The sequence below is a fragment of the Mustelus asterias genome, chromosome 3 (assembly GCF_964213995.1).
Source record: "Mustelus asterias chromosome 3, sMusAst1.hap1.1, whole genome shotgun sequence".
In the NCBI taxonomy this organism is placed as follows: domain Eukaryota; kingdom Metazoa; phylum Chordata; class Chondrichthyes; order Carcharhiniformes; family Triakidae; genus Mustelus; species Mustelus asterias.
Genome location: NC_135803.1, coordinates 135,000,448 through 135,020,337, shown reverse-complemented (window position 1 = coordinate 135,020,337; position 19,890 = coordinate 135,000,448). Strand labels below are relative to the sequence as shown.

At 46.6% G+C, this 19,890-nt stretch overlaps 1 protein-coding gene across 7 annotated transcripts in view; it reads right to left on the bottom strand.

Annotated features, from left to right (window-relative positions):
• Window positions 1–19,890, bottom strand: part of iqsec1a (IQ motif and Sec7 domain ArfGEF 1a) — a 468,491-nt gene that overhangs the window by 33,167 nt on the left and 415,434 nt on the right. For all 7 annotated transcript variants that reach the window (XM_078209674.1, XM_078209681.1, XM_078209677.1 and 4 more), the window contains 2 exons: window positions 9,936–11,218; window positions 1,361–1,522 (listed from right to left, as the gene is read on the bottom strand). In XM_078209674.1, the coding sequence (XP_078065800.1) occupies window positions 1,361–1,522; window positions 9,936–11,218 (1,445 nt within the window). The remainder of the gene's footprint in view (window positions 1–1,360; window positions 1,523–9,935; window positions 11,219–19,890) is intronic.

The window sequence follows — 19,890 nt, the reverse complement described above, 5'->3', positions numbered from 1 at the left end:
TGTTCAAGTCTTAAAGATGAGACATGCACATCAGTAATATTCACGATAATACTTTATAGATACAGCCCTCATCAGCAGTAAGCAAAAGCCAAGTTAGAAGACAACTAAAATGAGTATTTCAAAAGCAAGGAAGGTAGATAACAGCAAGCAGCATCCAAAATACATTTTTAAAGCTATGTTTGCAGCTGACAGGGAGTAAAAGACTGGTTAAGCCTTTCAAAGAACAAGTGGAGTAGAAACATTAAAGCACCTAGAAATTGCAAAGTTGTCAAAACAAGTCACTTAGATCATTCTTCACAAATCAAAACAGTAGCCAAATTCCACATCCTGTCAATTTAGCTCAGGAATCTAATATATAGGATAAATTCAACCCCGGCCTGCACTCCATTATCAGCAAAATGATGGAAGAAGCTGTCAACGGTCCTATCCACCAGCACTTAGTCACCAATAATCTGTTCAATGCTCTCAGCTTGGGGTTCTGCAAGGACCACTCCGCTTCCGATCTCATTTCAGACTCAGTCCAAACATTGACAAGACAGCTGAATTCAAAAGGTGAGCTGAGTGCGACTGACCTTGACCTTAGGGCAGCACGCAACTGAAAATGACACTAAAGGAACTCAAGCAAAAACTGTAGTCGGTAAGAATAGGTAACGATGGGGGAGAAGAAGGGGTAGTCTTCAATGGCTGGAGTCTTATCCGAATGGAGGAAGATGGTGTGTTTACTGAAGGCCAATAATTTCAGCCTTCAGACATCACTGCAGGAATTCCTCAGGGCGCCCTTCTAGGCTCAATTATCTCAGCTACTTTATCAATAACCTTCCTTCTATCACTAGTGCAGCACTCATTAGCCCAGGCCTGGATGCTGTCCTGGACTGTTGCACATGAACATGGGCTGCTTCATTATCTGAGTCATTCCGTTTTGAATGGAGCTGAACTCTGCGATCAGTGACCATTCTATCCACTACCAACAAAACAGTGCTGCCCATGTGCACTGTCTGCAGGATACACTACAGCAGCTAAGCTTCTTCAGTCGCACCTTCCAAATCTTCAACCTCCATGACCTAAAAGGATAGGAGCAGCTGTGGGAATACCATGCCTCAACAATGTGATTAAATGCCTTCTGAAATGGCCACTCAGTTCAAAGGCAATTAGGGAATAAATGCTGGCATCCAATGAATAGAAAGAAAAAAGACCTGTATTCGTTCAGGTAGCTGTAATAATTCCAAAGCACTGTTCCATAGGAGTTGGGAGTTCTCTCAGTTAACGGTCAGCATTCCTTCCTCAACTACCAAAAGTAGACTACTTTATCGCCACCCTCTAATATAGAACATTTCAAACTGGTAAAAGTTACAATACTCACTCAAGTACATCTCGGTTGAACTGCTTCTGGCGATTGCCTAAAAACTCGCCAATCATCTGCCTGCTAAGGCCTTTCCTCTGCAGGAGGAAGTGAGCAATGCCAACAGGGGTGTCGGGGACAAATCCACGCTCAATCAGATACTGCACACCTTTCTCAGGTTTTCTATGCAAAGAAAATGAAAATTAGAGAGTTAGACATTTCCAGATAAGCAACGTTCTGAAATATATATTATATTGATTATTACGCAACACAATTGCACACCCATATTTTGAGACCAACATACAGTACTTAAACACCTTTATCTGTCCCTTTTCATTCACACATCTGGACTTGCGCATACGTGACACCATCACTGTGTAAAATTCTTGGAATTCTCTACTTCACATCGTTGTGAAAACACCATAAAAAGGAGTGCAGCAGTTGAAGGACTACACTTATCTTAGTCCAACCAAGGATAATAAATGTCAACATCACTTTCATTTAGAACAGTAATCTCAATCTAGAAACACTTGAATGAGGAAGAGCTGATACTGGCTTTATGTAGAATAGGATCTACCTGACATGCCTGCCAATTTAAATGCTGGTTCTCTTTATTCGTTTTTCACTTCCCCTCTGAACTTTCCATATTCAGCTTGGTTTTCACTTGTAATACCAACCTAACCATACACACCCTTTTTCAGCTTCATCTTTTGCCTATCTCATCCATCATCCAAGGAACTCTTGATGCTTTTCTTCTGATACATTGATAATACCAGCATCACTGATGTTCTCAACTCCAAAACGGGCCAACCTCTCAGGTGCAATAATTTGCTACAAGTTGTACATATAACCAGTTGTACATATAAGTTCTTGCTACAGGAATGAGACACAACCTAACTTCAATTGCCCCATCTGACTTATACTCCCAGTAGCAGTTTCTCAATAACAAGCAGAAGGTGTAGCCCCGGCCAATTTCACTGTCTCATATTCAAGGAGTACTGAACAAATTGTTCTGTTCCCAGTTGCCAGCCCCAAATGAGATCACCATAAGTGGGCACTGAACTCTAGACTCTGTTCATCTGCATGCAGACTAGGAAATGTTTCAGCCAGAGGAGATTAAATGATGAATTTTATTGAAAACTGAATTTCCATTTGATCAATTTCCTCATTTTTGTTTGAAAAATAGATGCATTAATGCATTCTATACAGGGTAAAGTATGCAACAGTTATCATAGATCAAATTCACTGGAAGCGTTATGCATGCTTATAGCAATGATCAGTAAGGAAAGAACAAATTAAGACATCTTAGACATTACAGGGAATCAATGCATCTGGTACATATGGATTTCAGAGGTGCTTCCTAGGTGCAACATGATTTGGTCTCCTAGTCTGAGGAAGGGCATTCTTGTTTTTGAGAGAGTCCAGCGAAGGTTCACCAGACTGATTCCTGGAATGGCAGGACTGACACATGGAGAGACTGGATTGACTGGGTTTGCTTGTACTCACTGGAATTTAGATGAATGAGAGGGGATCTCATAGAAACATATAAAATCCTGATGGGACTGGACAGGCTAGATGTGGGAAGAATGTTCCCGATGTTGGGGAAGTCCAGAACTAGGAGTCACAGTTCAAGTATCAGAGATAAGCCATTCAGGACTGAAATGAGGAAGAACTTCTTCACTCAGAGTTGTGAACCTGTGGAATTCTCTACCACAGAAAGCTGTTGGGGCCAGTTCGTTAGAGATGTTCAAGAGGGAACTGGACGTGGCCCTTGCGGGTAAAGGGATCAAGGGCTATGGAGAGAAAGCGGGAGTGGGATACTGAAAGTGCATGATCAGCCATGATCATATTGAATGGTGGGGGCAGGCTCGAAGGACTGAATGGCCTACTCCTGCACTTATTTTCTGTGTTTCTATAACACCACCTTTGATCCTTTTTTATGAAAATGAAGGCAGATGGTATTAAAAAGAACATAACCACACGTAGAAAGGTGGCTTCGATTAACGGATCAGATACCAAAGGTAGTAGCTGGACAGGTCTTTAAAAGCTAGAGTGCAGTTACAAAAGGTCGTAAAAAGACAAACTGAATTCTGCATACCATGGTCCAGAACGTCCGATGTCTGGGGGGCTCGTACCCCAGAGGTACCCAAGATGATGCACTTGGAGTGCTGGGGAAGAGCCTGGAAGTTGAAACCTACAATGGGCAATTGCCCTGCATCAGGAAATATCCAATAGTTACCCAGAAAAAGTTAGAAAAGAGTTAAAACCACTTCTAACTTTGGGTAACCCAACTACCAACTCCCCCAGATAACCTTGTTTGCCCCCCCCACTCCCCCAGCGCAGACCTGGGCAGCTGTCTTATGGTGATATAAATATTTAAGCCTAATGCTAGCCTAACATCTATTATGTTATTGCCCTCCTGAATCTATCTAATGTAGCCTTTCCAGTCACTTAATATTCCCAATCAAATAAAATGTTTAGAATTGAGCTTAAGTGCCTTAAGATTGGCAGTGGACCATATCTGTTCTGGCTTGCATCATTTGCTCAGATAAAATTGATCATATTATCATTTTCATTAGGTGGTTATGGATCCAGTGTGCTGAATTCTGGACCTGTCTGTAAGTACTTTTTCATCTAATAGCTATTTTGCTAAGGAACAATCTTTGGCAGTGTCATTCGAAGCCATCCTATTGTTTACTGTAGGATGACAAATGCACTCGAGTTCATGGAAATGTTGCAAACCTTTTCACTTTTAGTTCAAACCAGATTAAGCCAAGTGAATAATGGACTAATGGGATCAACAACAAGCTCTGGTAACTAATATCAAACCAAGCTAACCTAGTTACGAATGCCCTTTTTTACAATAATCTAAACAGTCAAAGTCTGCAATAACAGAACCGTGAATTAGGTTTCCACTGAATGTGTGGTGGTGTACTGATTCTGTGCTCAGGAATTAGAATAAATCATTTTTGAAAAAGTCCATATCATGCAACCTAACTGCATTCTGGAACTTTTTTAAAAATTCATTCATGGGACATGGGCGTCTCTGGCTGGCCAGCATTTATTGCCCATCCCTTAGATTCCTGAGGGCAGTTGAGAGTCAACCACAGTGCTGTGGCTCTGGAGTCACATGTAGGCCAGACCAGGTAAGGACGGCAAATTTCCTTCCCTAAAGGACGTGAGTGAACCAGATGGGTTTTTCCAACAATCCACAATGGCTTCCTGGTTATCAGTAGATTCTTAATTCCAGATTTTTTTAAAAATTGAATTTAAATTCCACCACCTGCTGTGGCGAGATTCGAACAGCTCACCAGAACATTGACCGAGTTTCTGGATTAATTGTCTAGCAATAATACCACGAGGCCATCGCCTCCCAATAATCTCCACTATTTATAAAGAATTTGCAAAAAAAAAGGCAAGATAAAATCAGAGGCTGGTAAATAAGGAAATCAGGTATGTCACACAAAGTAAGACAATGGCACAGCTAAATTTTAGATAAATGCATGTTATTGCTGATGATCTTGTAAATTGTGCGAGAGAATAGAGGCACAAGGTTTGGCATGGCTGGGCTTATGAACTTCAATGCATAAAAACAATATGGGTGGGATTTTTTCACCCTGCTGTTTGGTCGACTGGCGTAGCATGGCAGGAGATATGAGTGAGTGGTGGAAAATTGGGCTCGCTCCCAATTTATCACCTCTCCCGGTGTTGCCAGCCCCGTTCTGTGTTGCACAGAATGCCGTAAATTACCACCACTTATCTCCCATTTTCTCACCTGTAAGACACTCAGAATTTTTCAGAGAAAGATCCGCTCTACATCTATGAGGCAAAATGGCTCCACGTTTACAGAGCATTTTTTTCTTGCACCCAGCAATTGAAAACATTGCGTTTTACTGCCTTCTTTGAATGATCTAAGCTATGATGTGACAACTGCAGAACTGATTGAGTGACTGCCTGTTACATATGTGGCTCCTATTTTTCAAAGAACCCCCAATCACAAACAATAGTGTTGCCTCTTAAGCATAGGATGGATGTGCGGCTGGAAGCTGTTGGTTTGTAGCCCACTTTTCACATACAATCTTTACTGTAGTTTTATCAGACCCTATGAATACTTTTGCTCTATAGAAATTGGAAATATATGAACTGCTGATACAACTGAAACAAGAATAGCATATAGCTAATCAATAAGTTCATAGAATCATAGAATCCCTACAATGCAGAAAGAGGCCATTCGGCCCATCGAGTCTGCACCGACCACATTCCCACCCAGGCCCTATCCCCATAACCCCACGTATTTACCTTTCTAATCCCCTGAGGCTAAGGGTCAAGTTAGCACAGCCAATCCACCTAACCTGCACATCTTTGGACTGTGGGAGGAAACCAGAGTATCTGGAGGAAACCCACACCGACACGGGGGAAAACGTGCAAACTCCACATAGACAGTGACCTAAGGCCGGAATTGAACCCGGATCCCTGGCGCTGTGCGGCAGCAGTGCTAACCACTGAGCCACCGTGCTGCCCAGACAGAGGTTCCCAAACAAATGAGACAGAGTTCAGAATTCCAGCAGCACTCTTGCCATGTGAACTGAAGGAGCAGCAACTCTCCTCACATTAAAAATGAACAAAAGGTAAGACCTAAGAGCGTTTTTTTAAGAAGATAACTTAAAGTTAAGAAATAGAAAAGACTTCCATAAATTAGGTTTTTGTATGTTATAGAGTCATAGAGGTCTACAGCATAGAAAAGGACATTCGGCCCATCGAGCCTTCACTGGTCAAAACACTACCTAACTACTCTAATCCTATTTTCCAGCACTTGGCCCATAGCCTTGTATAATTTGGCATCACAAGTGCACGTCTAAATACTTCTTAAGTGTTTTGAGGGTCTCTGCCTCCACCACTATCAGGCAATGAGTTCCCATCCTCTTCCTCACATCCCCCCTAAACCTTTTGCTCCTTTATGCTCCCTGGTCATTGATCCCTTTACCAAGGGGGAAGGATTCTTCCTATCTACTCTATCTATGCCCCTCATAATTTTTTGTTTGTAACTCCCGTTTGTGCCCATCATGCGAAAACAATCATTTATTTGTGGTTTGGCTCTTCAACTCAATAATGTTTCTCAGGGGTTCCTTCAATCCTCTTGGGAGGTCAAAAGGGTTCCGCGGCTGGAAAAGTTTGGGAAACCCCGAGTTACGGCAACAAGCATCTCAATTCTGAAGGCATTTATAGTTTGTATACACTGCCCGAGATAATTCATTACCTCACTGGACAAATAAACCTTTTGTCTGCAGTGAAAGGAAAGTTTTAACTGAAGGGAAAAGGAGGACGTCCTTGGAACTGAATGATAAAAATAGATGTTTTAGCAGTCAGTAGGCAGAGCTGGTTGCTATGAATATGGGTTGTTGGTTGTCTCTTTAGAAATCTTGTTCATGGAAGTCTTTCCTCAGGTAATAGGACCTAATTACTTTGTGTTAAACAAACAAATGAGGTATTACGAATAATGCCTAACACCTTTTCTACTAAAAAAAATTGATCTCCCTTTTAGTCTGACCTTCCCTTATTCTCTTTGTATTCATCCATCTTCATCGGGCTTTTTTTGATTTTATATATTGACTGGATGGATGGATGGATGGGATGATTCTTTTGAACTTTGCCTCGTGTCCCCCACATATGCAGCACTCAATACTTTAACTCATTCTGTTCTAATAGCAGTCAACACAATCCCAGAATACACTCACTAAACTCTAACCACGACAAAAGTCATGGATTTCTTTAGTTGCTACATTTTGAACCTCCTAAAATATAATTCTTCGTGACCAATAGACCAAAAATTATCCAGCTCCCTTTTGTACAGCTTACAAGTAAAACAGAATGCACTTTGTATCACAACATGAGAACAGTAGATTACTTAGTAAAGCATTATGTATGCTTTTTAAATGATATGCTGGATTGTGTGTCCAACTGCTGGTGCATTGAAGTGAAGCAGTGAAGAGATATACTAAATGTTGTGACCACAGCTAGCAAGTAGCTGAGATAAAGATATGGAACTTGGTTCTTGCTTGGCTAAGTTTTCTGTTATATCAGTGCATTCAATTTTCTCATACTCACTTTTGTACGAGTTGGCACTAAAGTCCTAGATGGCTAGTTCCGACCTCGATCCACCACAATCAAATGAGCCAACCATAAATTGTGAACTACATTTACTTTGGGCCAAAATGACAAAAATAAATGCAATCATGTGGCGCTAATCAGACAGAGCGAGTAGAAGATCACAAAATCATCCCGTCTTCACACTGGACATTCTCTTCAACTATTTTACACAAAAATTTATTCCTTATTTAGCATAACAGACAAATTGCATACTGAAAATGCGTTCATACCATATATAAAAACACATACCTGACAATGGGTCACTTGAATAGAAAATGGAAAGGTTAATCATTTGCATAGGTCTATGGGGAAATTTGAGTAAAGAAAAGGGACGGCACAGTGGTTAGCACTGCTGCCTCACAGCGCCAGGGACCTGGGTTCGATTCCCAGCTTGGGTTACTGTGTGTGCGGAGTTTGCACATTCTCCCCATGTCTGCATGGGTTTCCTCCTGGTGCTCTGGTTTCCTCCCACGGTCCAAAGATGTGCAGGTTAGGTTGATTGGCCATGTTAAATTGCCAGGGGGACTAGCTAGGGTAAATGCATGGGGTTATGGGGATAGGACCTGGGTGTGATTGTGGTTGGTTTAGACTCGATGGGCTGAATGGCCTCCTTCTGCACTGTAGGATTCTATGAAAATTCTCCAAGGTAGATAAATAAAAATGACTTGCATGCAGAATATAATTTGTCCAAGATAAAGAGTGACATTTACAGCCTTCACTCAACAGGCGTACAAAGCTCTTCTTCCAACGTCAGTGACATCTGATTTTATGCTTGATCCAACAGGTTGGACTTCCCAATTTTAGAAAACAATTCACACCATGTGCAATGTAAAGATTTGTTCTTGAATTTCATTCACTTTGTATACAGGGAAGGCAGTGGTGGAGTGGTATTGTCACTGAATAGTAATCCAAAAGACCCAAAGTAACGCACTGGGGACCTAGGGTTTGAATCCCACCATGGCAGATGGTGAAATTTGAATTCCATAAAAATCTGGAATTAAGAATCTACTGATGACCATGAAACCATTGTCGATTGTCGTAAAAACCCATCTGCTTCATTAATGTCCTTTAGGGAAGGAAACCTATTGCCTTTACCTGGTCTAGCCTGCATGTGATTCCAGACCCACAGCAACGTGGTTGACTCTTAAATGCCCTCTGAAATTGCCTGGCAAGTCACTCAGTTCAAGGGCAATGAGGGAAGGGAAATAATTGCTGCCCCAGCCAGTGACACCCACATGAATGAATAAAAAAAAGCAGTGGCTAATCCTCAGATATTTAAAATTTTCATTTTCCAGTATTTTTTGAAAGAAATTAGCAGTTCTTCAGCATCCTATATACATATGTATTTTGATTTAATCACAATTTAAGAACCCCCTTGTGCTGTTGTCTATACCTTAATTATTAACTCAGCACCCACCGATCACTTCACTGGAAATATATGATTTCCAATTTAAAAAATTATGGAAATTCCATGCCTTCACTGAACACTAACAAAATACCTAAAACCTTGCATCTAAATAGTTAAGCAAAGGGCAACCACCTAATACCCTGCAAAGTTGCAACTCAAGAATTTGAGAAAGGAGGTGGAGGAAAATAGGGCCAAGTTGATATTGGCTACTCTCACACAGAAGTTGGGTAGCATGGTGTCACAAGATTTAGCATTGCTGCCTCACAGCGCCAGGGACCTGGGTTCAATTCCACCCTTGGGTGTCTGTCTGTGTGGCGTTTGCACATTCTCCCTGTGTCTGCGTGGGTTTACTCCGGGTGCTCTGGTTTCTTTCCACAGTCCAAAGATGTGCAGGTTAGGTGGATTGGCAATGGTAAATTGCCCTAGTGTCCCAAGGTGTGTGTAGGCTAGGAGGATTAGCCATGGGAATAGGGTGGGGGAAGAGGGTCTGGGCAAGATACACTGTCAGAGCATTGGTGCAGACTCGATGGGCCAAATGGCCTCCGTCTGCACAAGAGGGATTCTATGTTAGAGGGATTAGTGGGGTAAATATGTGGGGTTACAGGGAAAGGGCCTGGGTGGGATTGTTGTCGATGCAGATTTGATAGGCCAAATGACCTCCTTCTGCACTGGAACCCTGGTATTCTATGTATGCAACCCAGGCTGCATGATCATCCTCTTGCTATAGGATGCCTAAGAGAAGGTCTTGAACCATTTCAAGCAATTTTTGTTGATTTTCAATAAGGTAAATTAAAGGATGCTATCCTGGTGGGAGAATACTGACAACCTCCAAATTAATACCGTAATGTCCTCCTTCGCAGTCTGTTTTCTAAAATCAGCATTCCTCAAAATTGTGAAAACATGGGCCAGAGGGACATTGTCCTTGACAAATCGACAATAAATTACAGAGCAGCGCCTGAAGTCTACTTTAAAGTACACATCCCAACATTAGAATCTAAGCATAGTGTGCATGATAGAAAGAAGAATGGAATTGCCACATACTTATTGAAGAGGTTCAGGCCAATCCGGTAGTGACGTTTTCGGATGATATCATTGCTAAATGCAGGAGAATCCCAGCTGTTTCGAGTCTCCTTGTGATATGTTTGTTTGCTCAACGTTTGCTCTCGTAAACTGTCTCTGGAAGAGGACTCAGAGCTACAGTTTATCGTATCGTTGGAGTTTGAAGTGCTATTGATACTGTCATTGTCCCCATCAGAAAAATCTGACTCCGACTTGCTTTGCCGGTTTGCCGAGCCATTGATGGCCAGGTGGCTGTCAATCTGCCGTGGTCGGTGGCGAGCAGGTTCGTCATCACGGTGGAATACTCTCGTGGGTATCGAGTGCGGAATATGCTTGGGGCTTCCACGCTGGCTATTAGGGCCCTGCTCGTATGCGTTCTGTCGCTTTAGTGAGCCCCTGTCTGAACGGTCACTTAAATCAACTGAACTATCACTGGGCGGCTCGATAGTTAGTAAAGGGAGATGGTCAACACGGAGCCTCGACTCCTGACACTCCAAAGAAGGGGTACTCCTGCAGCTCGTGTCAGTGTCTGGCTTGTCATCCCTGTGGGTCATGGACCAGTATTCCTGGGCAGAATTGACAGACCGGAGGCGGAAGTCTGACTCTGTGCTGGATGGCCTGTCTACAGACTGTAGAGAGACGGGAAGTGGAGGGGAAAGTTCTTCCTCGTCTATATACAGGGTGACATCGCTATACGAAGCAGACATTTCATCCAATTTTCTGCGCTCAGCCTCACGTGCGGATTTAGCGTAAGATAGGCTCTCCATCTCCTCCTCTTTTTGTAAATTTTCTTTGTAACGTTTACCCTGTTCAGTAGGTTGTCCATCGTCCGTGTGCAAACTGCGACAATTCAGCGCATCGTCGATCGATTCTGCAAGCGACTTGACTTGCCTTGAGAAGGCATCTTCCAGCTCAGTTATTGCATCTGCAAAATCGTTGTTCGCAGCTGGAGACTTGATCACTGCTGAACCTCCGAGGTCCCCGCAATCCGACTGGACAATGGCTCCTACCTTTCCTGCATCGTCAGTCATGGACACCTGTTTTCCCTCAAAAAATGAGCTGTGGAGTTTCTCAGGTCCTTCAAAAGAAAACTGCATTCTCATATTGGACAGAACAATGCGCCTGGACATGCGGTTCTCTGACATAGAACTTCGAAGCCTTTCAAAGTTTTTGTTCATTTGATATTGGCGGAATGCTGTCTGAATGGTTCGAGCGGCATGCCTGCTTATGAAACGTCCTCCATATTTACGTTCAAGCATCTCCACCTGAAAGAAGACAAACATTTAATAATCCAATTCTTCACAGAAATTAGACCGAGCCAGAGAGTAATTTTGCGCTGTACGGGAGGATCCAATTCTGTATAGTCTGAAATGGCTTAATTTCTTCATTTACAATAAATTATTCGATTTTACCACAATGATCAGTTGCTAAATTGAATTTTAACTGGTGTTCAAATAAATAACAGGATAATTCATAATGGAATAAAATGATAACTACACAGTGATGGATCAGATCGATGAAACCTAATATTTCTTGTGAAGTAAGTAGGGCTATTTTAGTTTGAAGCTTGTTTGTTAGTGTCACAAGTAGACTTACATTAACACTGTAATGAAGTTACTGTGAAAATCCTCTAGTCGCCTCACTCCAACGTCTCTTCGGGTGCACTGAGGGGCAATTTAGCATGGCCAATGCACCTAACCAGCACATCTTTCGGACTGTAGGAGGAAACCCACGCAGGTGTAGGGAGAACATGCAAACTCAGACGGTGACCCAGGCTGGGAATCAAACCCAGGCCCCCGGTACTGAGAGTGCTAACCACTGTGCCATCGTGTCACCCCACGGTGTAGGCTATTCTAAAGCTAAGGTCGCCATAGTCCCAGATGACCATAGGCTGCTCTCCCCTTTGATGGGGAGAGCTGACTGGTGGTGATTTAACCGGAGGATCATCACACCTCAGGCCAGGGACGAAATTGAGAAGAGCTCATGAATAACCTCAGCCGGTATGGGAATTGAACCCGCACTGTTAGCGTCACTCTGCATCACTAACCAGCTGTCCAGCCAACTGAGCTAAATCAACCCCCCGTGTAGGTTATTCTATATATTTGCTCATATACAGTGGAACCCCGATTTTACGCACCCCGATTTAGCGTGAAATCGGATATGATGCGATAGACCCTTTTTTTTGCTATTTCCGGTTTAGCGCGACCCCGATAACATTCGCGTTAACATTTTATGGACCCCAACCATCGCGTTAAAACGGGACTCCACTGTACATCTTTTCTTTCTCGGCATGATGGAGTGTAAATGTATATTTTCTTCCAAGGATGGTACACCATGTGGAAATAATAGATTGGATATTGTTTCTGGGATGTCATAAAAATCTATCAATAACATTTGCAGATAATACAGAATCAGTATTCTGCCTAAACTCCAAGATCAGCTTTGTCCAACACATCCATTCCATTAACAAACTGTTTTCTTCCACCATGCAACACTTCTTATTTCTGCCCACATCACTTACTTACCAACTGATATTAAAATCCTGAATCATTTTTTCATTAACTCAATGCCTGACATCCAAAAGGTTTTCTGCCTGCTTCCTTGCACAATCTACAACTCATCCAAAATATTACTGCCCACTTCTTCATCTGCCCCAAGTCCCATCCTCTCACCATCCCACTTTCTGCAAAGCTTCATTATATTAGCACTTTTCGCCCCAACATATCAATTTTAAAATTCATAGTCAAATCCATCCACCTAGCTTAACTCAGTGTTTTAAGTTCAAGTCTATTTTTAAAGTTTATTTATTAGGGTCACAAGCAGGCTTATATTAGCTCTGCAACGGAGTTACTGTGAAAATCCCCTAGTCGCCACACTCTGGCACCTGTTCGGGTACACGGAGGGAGAATTTATCATGGCCAATGCACCTAACCAGCATGTCTTTTGGACTGTGGGAGGAAACCAGAGCACCCAGAGGAAACCCACGCAGACACGGGGAGAATGTGCAGACTCCACACAGACAGTGACCCAAGCTGGGAATCGAATCCAGGTCCCTGGCACTGTGAGGCAGCAGTGCTAACCACTGTGTCCAGCTAGGGTGGATTTACAATAAAAACACTTTGCCAAGGCACAGGGCCCCAACCAATGGGATGCCCTGCCGCCAGCCACCCTGTTGCACTGCCAGACCTGGTACCAGAACACTCAGTCATCTCAGCTGGAGTGCCCATCAACATGGCCAGAGTTAACAGGGCATCCAATCAGAAGGCGATTACTCCCCGCATTTGCTGCTGATCGACTCAGACTCTGATGGGATGCGAACCAAAGAGCAGAAAATAACGGTTGGTAGCTGGCACGCATGAGACCACGAGGCGAGGGAGGGCCAGAGAGGGGTGTCACGGGGAGGGAGGGAGGGCCAGTGAGGGGTGTCGCGGGGAGGAAGGGAGGGCCAGAGAGGGGTGTCGCGGGGAGGGAGGGCCAGAGAGAGGTGTCGCGGGGAGGGAGGGAGGGCCAGAGAGAGGTGTCGCGGGGAGGGAGGGAGGGCCAGAGAGGGGTGTCGCGGGGAGGGAGGGCCAGAAATGGGTGTTGTGGGGAGGGAGGGAGGGCCAGAGAGGGGTGTCGCGGGGAGGGAGGGAGGGCCAGAGAGGGGGTTGCGGGGAGAGAGGGCGAGAGAGGGGGTCGTGGGGTGGGAGGGAGAGAGAGGGGTGTCGTGGGGAGGGAGGGCCAGAGAGGCGTGTCGTGGGGAGAGAGGGCGAGAGAGGGGGTCGCGGGGTGGGAGGGCGAAAGGGGGCAATGGGCAGGGACAGAGCTTGCGAAGAAGGAATGGTTTGTGGTAGAGAACGAGTAGAGTGCATGTTGTTAGTAATCCATGATCAGAATCACAGCTTCACAGTTAAAAGATGAATCTTATTTTTGCAGAGCTCGAACCTGTGAGATTGACGGCCCTTTCAGATACACTATTAGCTGCCTAAAATCAAGATCAGTTTCTCCAGCAATATGAAGTGACACTATCAATCTGGCAACTAAAACTCATAAAATTGAAGGCGCGGCAAGAGGATGAAGCTGAGCAAAAAAACAGTTTGTCACTTTATTTTAAAAAGCTTGATGCATTGAAAAGTGGCGAATGGAATTCAATCCGAAGTGTGAGGTGACGCATTTGGGGAGGTCAAACAAGGCAAAAAATGCACAATTAAATGGTCGAACACTGAGAAGTGTAGAGGGAGCAAGGGACCTTGGAATGAACATTCACAGATCCCTGAAAGTAGCTGGACGGGTGGATAAGGTGGTTAAGAAAGTATTTTTTCAGCCAAGATAGAGAATCTAAGCAGAGAGGTTATGCTGGAACTGTAGAAACTCACAATGAAGCCACAAGCTGAGTAGTGTGTGCAGTTCTGGTCACTTCATTACAGGAAGGACATCATTGTACTAGAGAGGAAACAGAGGAGATTTCTGAGGAAGCTGCACTTTTCCAGTCCTGGTAGCTATGAGGAAAGATTGGCTAGGCTGGGATTGTTCACCTTCGATAGAGTGAATGGGAAGGGCCCATAACTGAGAGCTCAATGACTAGGAGGCATGGAGTTTTAGTGACTGATGGAAAGATTAGAGGGGAGATGAGGAATAAGTTTTTCACCCAGACAGTAGTAGGGGGTCCAGAACACTCAATCTGAAAGAGTACTAGAGGCAGAAACACTCAATTCATTTCAAGGTATGTTGTTATGTACCTCACATGCTGTAACCAAAGATGTACAGGTTAGGTGTATTGGCCGTGCTAAATTGCCCCTTAGTGTCCCGGGGTGTGTAGGTTAGAGGGATTAGCAGGGTAAATACGTGGGATTACAGAGATAGAGCCTGAGTGGGATTGTTGTCGGTGCAGAGTCGTTGGGCCGAATGGCCTCCTTCTGCACCGAAGGGGTTCTATGATTCTAACCCGCAGGGCTACAGACCAAATGCTGGGGTATTACGTTGGGTAGCTTGCTTCTCAGCTGGCACAGACACAGTGGGCCAAGTGGCCTCTTTCTGTACAATTCTATGATATTCTACAAAAATGCAAATTATACCCATGACCTACATGAGATGTGATGAGACATTTTTATTTGGAGGAAACAAATCGAGTCAAAGAAGCCAAGAACAAGTTCAATCTGATGGGAAAGAGCAGTGGTAGATAGGGGGACTGTTTGGGTCTCCATTGAAGGAAGAAGCAACAGGCTTGCAGACCACTTCATGGACTACTGAAGTGTTGAAGAATTGAATGCCCATGTGAAAAGGAGACAGGACCAGGTGGTTAAAATGGTGGAGTGTACTAGAAGAGTCATGAGGGTAGTTGTGGAATAGGCTTGACAAGAGAGATAAAAGAGGGTTATGATAGGAAGAAATAAGTTCTGCAATAGTCCTCCAAATCATCCTTAGTATTCCAGAGCAATCTCAAAACAATCCCTGTTTAGCATTTAGTAATGTAGCAATTGTTATTTTCCATTTCCAAATTTCTCTCTGTTGCAGGAACATACTGTGATTCTAATGGGGCTAAAAATATAAACTTATCATGCTAGGATTATACACGACAGGTTCACACAGCAGCTTGATGTGCCATTTTAGAGCTATAAAGTCCTCATTTCTCAGCGATCAAATATTGGTATGCATCCAGTTAATAAAAATAGCTCCTCTATTACACAAAAGCACTGCCACATTGTCAAAGAGAGATGAATATTGTGATTCAAAGTTGTGTTTACTTACCTTCAACCTTTGTGTAATAATTACCTGAAAAGTTATTAAATATCATAGTTTCTTGAAGATTGAGAAATATTACTGCATGTCACTCAGCGCGAACATCCATTGTTAATTTTGGTGTGACTCAAATGAGACTGAGTCAGATGACGGGCAGCACGTTGGCACAGTGGTTAGCACTGCTGCCTCTCAGCCGAGTTCAATTCCCGGCTTAGGTTACTGTCTGTGCGGAGTCCTCCTGGGTCTGTGTGCGTTTCCTCTGAGTGCTCCGGTTTCCTCCCACAGTCTGAAAGATGGTTAGGTGCACTGGCCGTGCTAAATTCTCCCTCAAGTGTACCCAAACAGGCATGGCAGTGTGGCAACTAGGGGATTTTCACGGTAACTTCATTGCATTGTTAATGTAAGTCTATTTGTGACACTATTTATTTTAAAGTTTATTTATTAAACTTTAAAATAAATAAACTTTAAAATCCTTATTGGAAACGCATGTTCCATTTTGAGAGAGTCTTAATTTTGGGTACAACTAGTATTGTAATCTCAGCATTGTCTAATACTAGGTTACCATGAAATACACACAAAGTGTCTTTATGGCACAGATAAAATTCTGTTTCATGTCTTCAGCTTTCAAAAAAGCAGTTTAGGATCACTGTGCAGCAGGCCAGGAGGAGGAGAGGGGGTCCAGACTTTTAGGGTGGGGGGGCAAGGGACCCCAGGCCTTGAAAGGGAACAAATTAATCTAATAGATAGATGAATGACAAGGCTGCACCGATCTCTAGAGTGCATATCGTGTGCTATGTGGGAACTCCAGGATGCTTCCTGTGTCCAAAATAATCATACGTGCAGGAACCATCATGAGGAATTCAAACTCCAAGTTTTGGACTTGAACAGCAGCTGGTATCGTTGCAGTGCATCCAAGTTTGAGAGCTTTGTGGATAGCAGATTTATAGAGGTGATCATGCTGCATTTTAAGAGTATGCAATGGAGGGAGGGAATGGTCAAGAAGAAACATGCAAATAGTGCAGGACTCCTCTGTGTGCAGCTCTGTCTCCACCAAGTAATCCTGCTGGAGGTTGCAGCCAGAGCCAAGTCAAAAGCACCAAGGGTGGCGCAGGTACAGGGCAGCACAAAGGCAGCTGGACGAACAATAGTGTTAAGAGATTTGATAGAGGAACAGACAGGCATTTCTGTGGCTGCAAACGTGAATCCAGAATGTTATGTTGCCTGCCTGCTGCCAGCATCAAAGATGCGACTGAGCAGTGAACAGCCAGCAGTGCTGGTCCAATGACATTCCTGCAGTCAGGATTTAGGCAGCGAGGGAGGACCTTAAAAGTAGGAACCTCTGGATTACTTGTCTCTTTGTATCCCGGGATGTGAAGGTTAGAGGGATGAGCGGTGTTAATATGTGGGGTTGTGGGGATAGGCCTGGGGTGGGATTGCTCTTGGTGCAAACTTGATGAGCCGAACGGCCTCCTTCTGCACTGTAGGGATTCTATGATACTTCCAGTATAGAATAAGGAGGGTAAAGCAGAAAATGTGGCTTGAAATACTGTGCAGGAGGATGGATGGAAGGGGTCATCATTTAAAGACACCAGAGATCATCTTTGCTCCCAGGTTGATCCTGGAGTAACATGCAGTTCTAGCAGAGAGTGACCTCTGATGTATTTCAACTGGATCTGGTGATAGATGGTTAAAGCAGTCGTGTACCAGATGTACTCAAATCAGTATTCGTAGAGCAAAGGTGGAGGTGAAACCAGGGAAAAAGAGCAGGACTGGAGAAAGGAAAGGTTTTACTAGGGACATGGGCATAAAAAGGTGAAGGTGAAACAAAAGGTGAAGGTGAAATAATGGTTGAGCAAGCCATTTATCGCAAAGGTTCCAGGATGAATGCAGGGAGAGAGGCTCGGCAACTGGAAACTTGAAAGTGCCAATTGTAATTTACCCGGTCGAGGGTGACTGGGGTGAGGTTGCTGGAGAAGGAATTGGAGTTGGAGGGTGAGTTATGGCGAGGGTTCTAAACGTGGTCAGAATGGTTTTATCCATAATGAAGAGCATTCAAGTAGAGAGACCACAAGAACTCAGCAATTTTGAGAAAATGGCTGTCAACCTCTGTAGGTGAGATAATATCGAGGAAGAGGTTATGGGAAAACAGCAGACAGTCTAATCAATGGAGATTGAGGAGAGTTAAAATGACTGCAGATGAGTTGGAGTGCAGAGACAAAGGCTGTACAGCAAGTCTCATTTCACCCCATTCCAAGTTGTTTCGCGTTAACATTGTTTATGGCTCAGGGTCATTTTATCCATTTATGTCGCCATTTTCAGCTCCCCACCCACCGCACTCTTGGCCAGTTGCTGCCTTGCTGTGATGCTGGGGCTGGCGCCGCAGTCACTAAAGGCCCAGGCTGCACAGAGACCAAGGCCTGAGTTCCAGAGGTCAGAGCAGAGGGGGGGGGGGGGGTTCGGGGGGGGAGGGAGGGGTTCGGGGGGGGGGAGGGAGGGGTTCGGGGGGGGGGAGGGAGGGGTTCGGGGGGGGAGGGAGGGGTTCGGGGGGGGGGAGGGAGGGGTTCGGGGGGGGGAGGGAGGTGTTCGGGGGGGGGAGGGAGGGGTTCGGGGGGGGAGGGAGGGGTTCGGGGGGGGGAGGGAGGGGTTCGGGGGGGGAGGGAGGGGTTCGGGGGGGGAGGGAGGGGTTCGGGGGGGGAGGGAGGGAGGTGTTCGGGGGGGGAGGGAGGGAGGTGTTCGGGGGGGGCGGGAGGTGTTCGGGGGGGGCGGGAGGTGTTCGGGGGGGGCGGGAGGTGTTCGGGGGGGGCGGGAGGTGTTCGGGGGGGGGGCGGGAGGTGTTCGGGGGGGGCGGGAGGTGTTCGGGGGGGAGGGAGGTGTTCGGGGGGGAGGGAGGTGTTCGGGGGGGGGAGGGAGGTGTTCGGGGGGAAGGGAGGTGTTCGGGGGGAAGGGAGGTGTTCGGGGGGGAGGGAGGTGTTCGGGGGGGAGGGAGGTGTTCGGGGGGGAGGGAGGTGTTCGGGGGGGAGGGAGGTGTTCGGGGGGGAGGGAGGTGTTCGGGGGGGAGGGAGGTGTTCGGGGGGGAGGGAGGTGTTCGGGGGGGAGGGAGGTGTTCGGGGGGGAGGGAGGTGTTCGGGGGGGAGGGAGGTGTTCGGGGGGGAGGGAGGTGTTCGGGGGGGAAGGAGGTGTTCGGGGGGGAGGGAGGTGTTCGGGGGGGAGGGAGGTGTTCGGGGGGGAGGGAGGTGTTCGGGGGGGAGGGAGGTGTTCGGGGGGGAGGGAGGTGTTCGGGGGGGAGGGAGGTGTTCGGGGGGGAGGGAGGTGTTCGGGGGGGAGGGAGGTGTTCGGGGGGGAGGGAGGTGTTCGGGGGGGAGGGAGGTGTTCGGGGGGGAGGGAGGTGTTCGGGGGGGAGGGAGGTGTTCGGGGGGGAGGGAGGTGTTCGGGGGGGAAGGAGGTGTTCGGGGGGGAGGGAGGTGTTCGGGGGGGAGGGAGGTGTTCGGGGGGGAGGGAGGTGTTCGGGGGGGAGGGAGGTGTTCGGGGGGGAGGGAGGTGTTCGGGGGGGAGGGAGGTGTTCGGGGGGGAGGGAGGTGTTCGGGGGGGAGGGAGGTGTTCGGGGGGGAGGGAGGTGTTCGGGGGGGAGGGAGGTGTTCGGGGGGGAGGGAGGTGTTCGGGGGGGAGGGAGGTGTTCGGGGGGGAGGGAGGTGTTCGGGGGGGAGGGAGGTGTTCGGGGGGGAGGGAGGTGTTCGGGGGGGAGGGAGGTGTTCGGGGGGGAGGGAGGTGTTCGGGGGGGAGGGAGGTGTTCGGGGGGGAGGGAGGTGTTCGGGGGGGAGGGAGGTGTTCGGGGGGGAGGGAGGTGTTCGGGGGGGAGGGAGGTGTTCGGGGGGGAGGGAGGTGTTCGGGGGGGAGGGAGGTGTTCGGGGGGGAGGGAGGTGTTCGGGGGGAAGGGAGGTGTTCGGGGGGGAGGGAGGTGTTCGGGGGGGAGGGAGGTGTTCGGGGGGGAAGGAGGTGTTCGGGGGGGAAGGAGGTGTTCGGGGGGGAAGGAGGTGTTCGGGGGGGGAGGGAGGTGTTCGGGGGGGAGGGAGGTGTTCGGGGGGGAGGGAGGTGTTCGGGGGGGAGGGAGGTGTTCGGGGGGGAGGGAGGTGTTCGGGGGGGAGGGAGGTGTTCGGGGGGGAGGGAGGTGTTCGGGGGGGAGGGAGGTGTTCGGGGGGGAGGGAGGTGTTCGGGGGGGAGG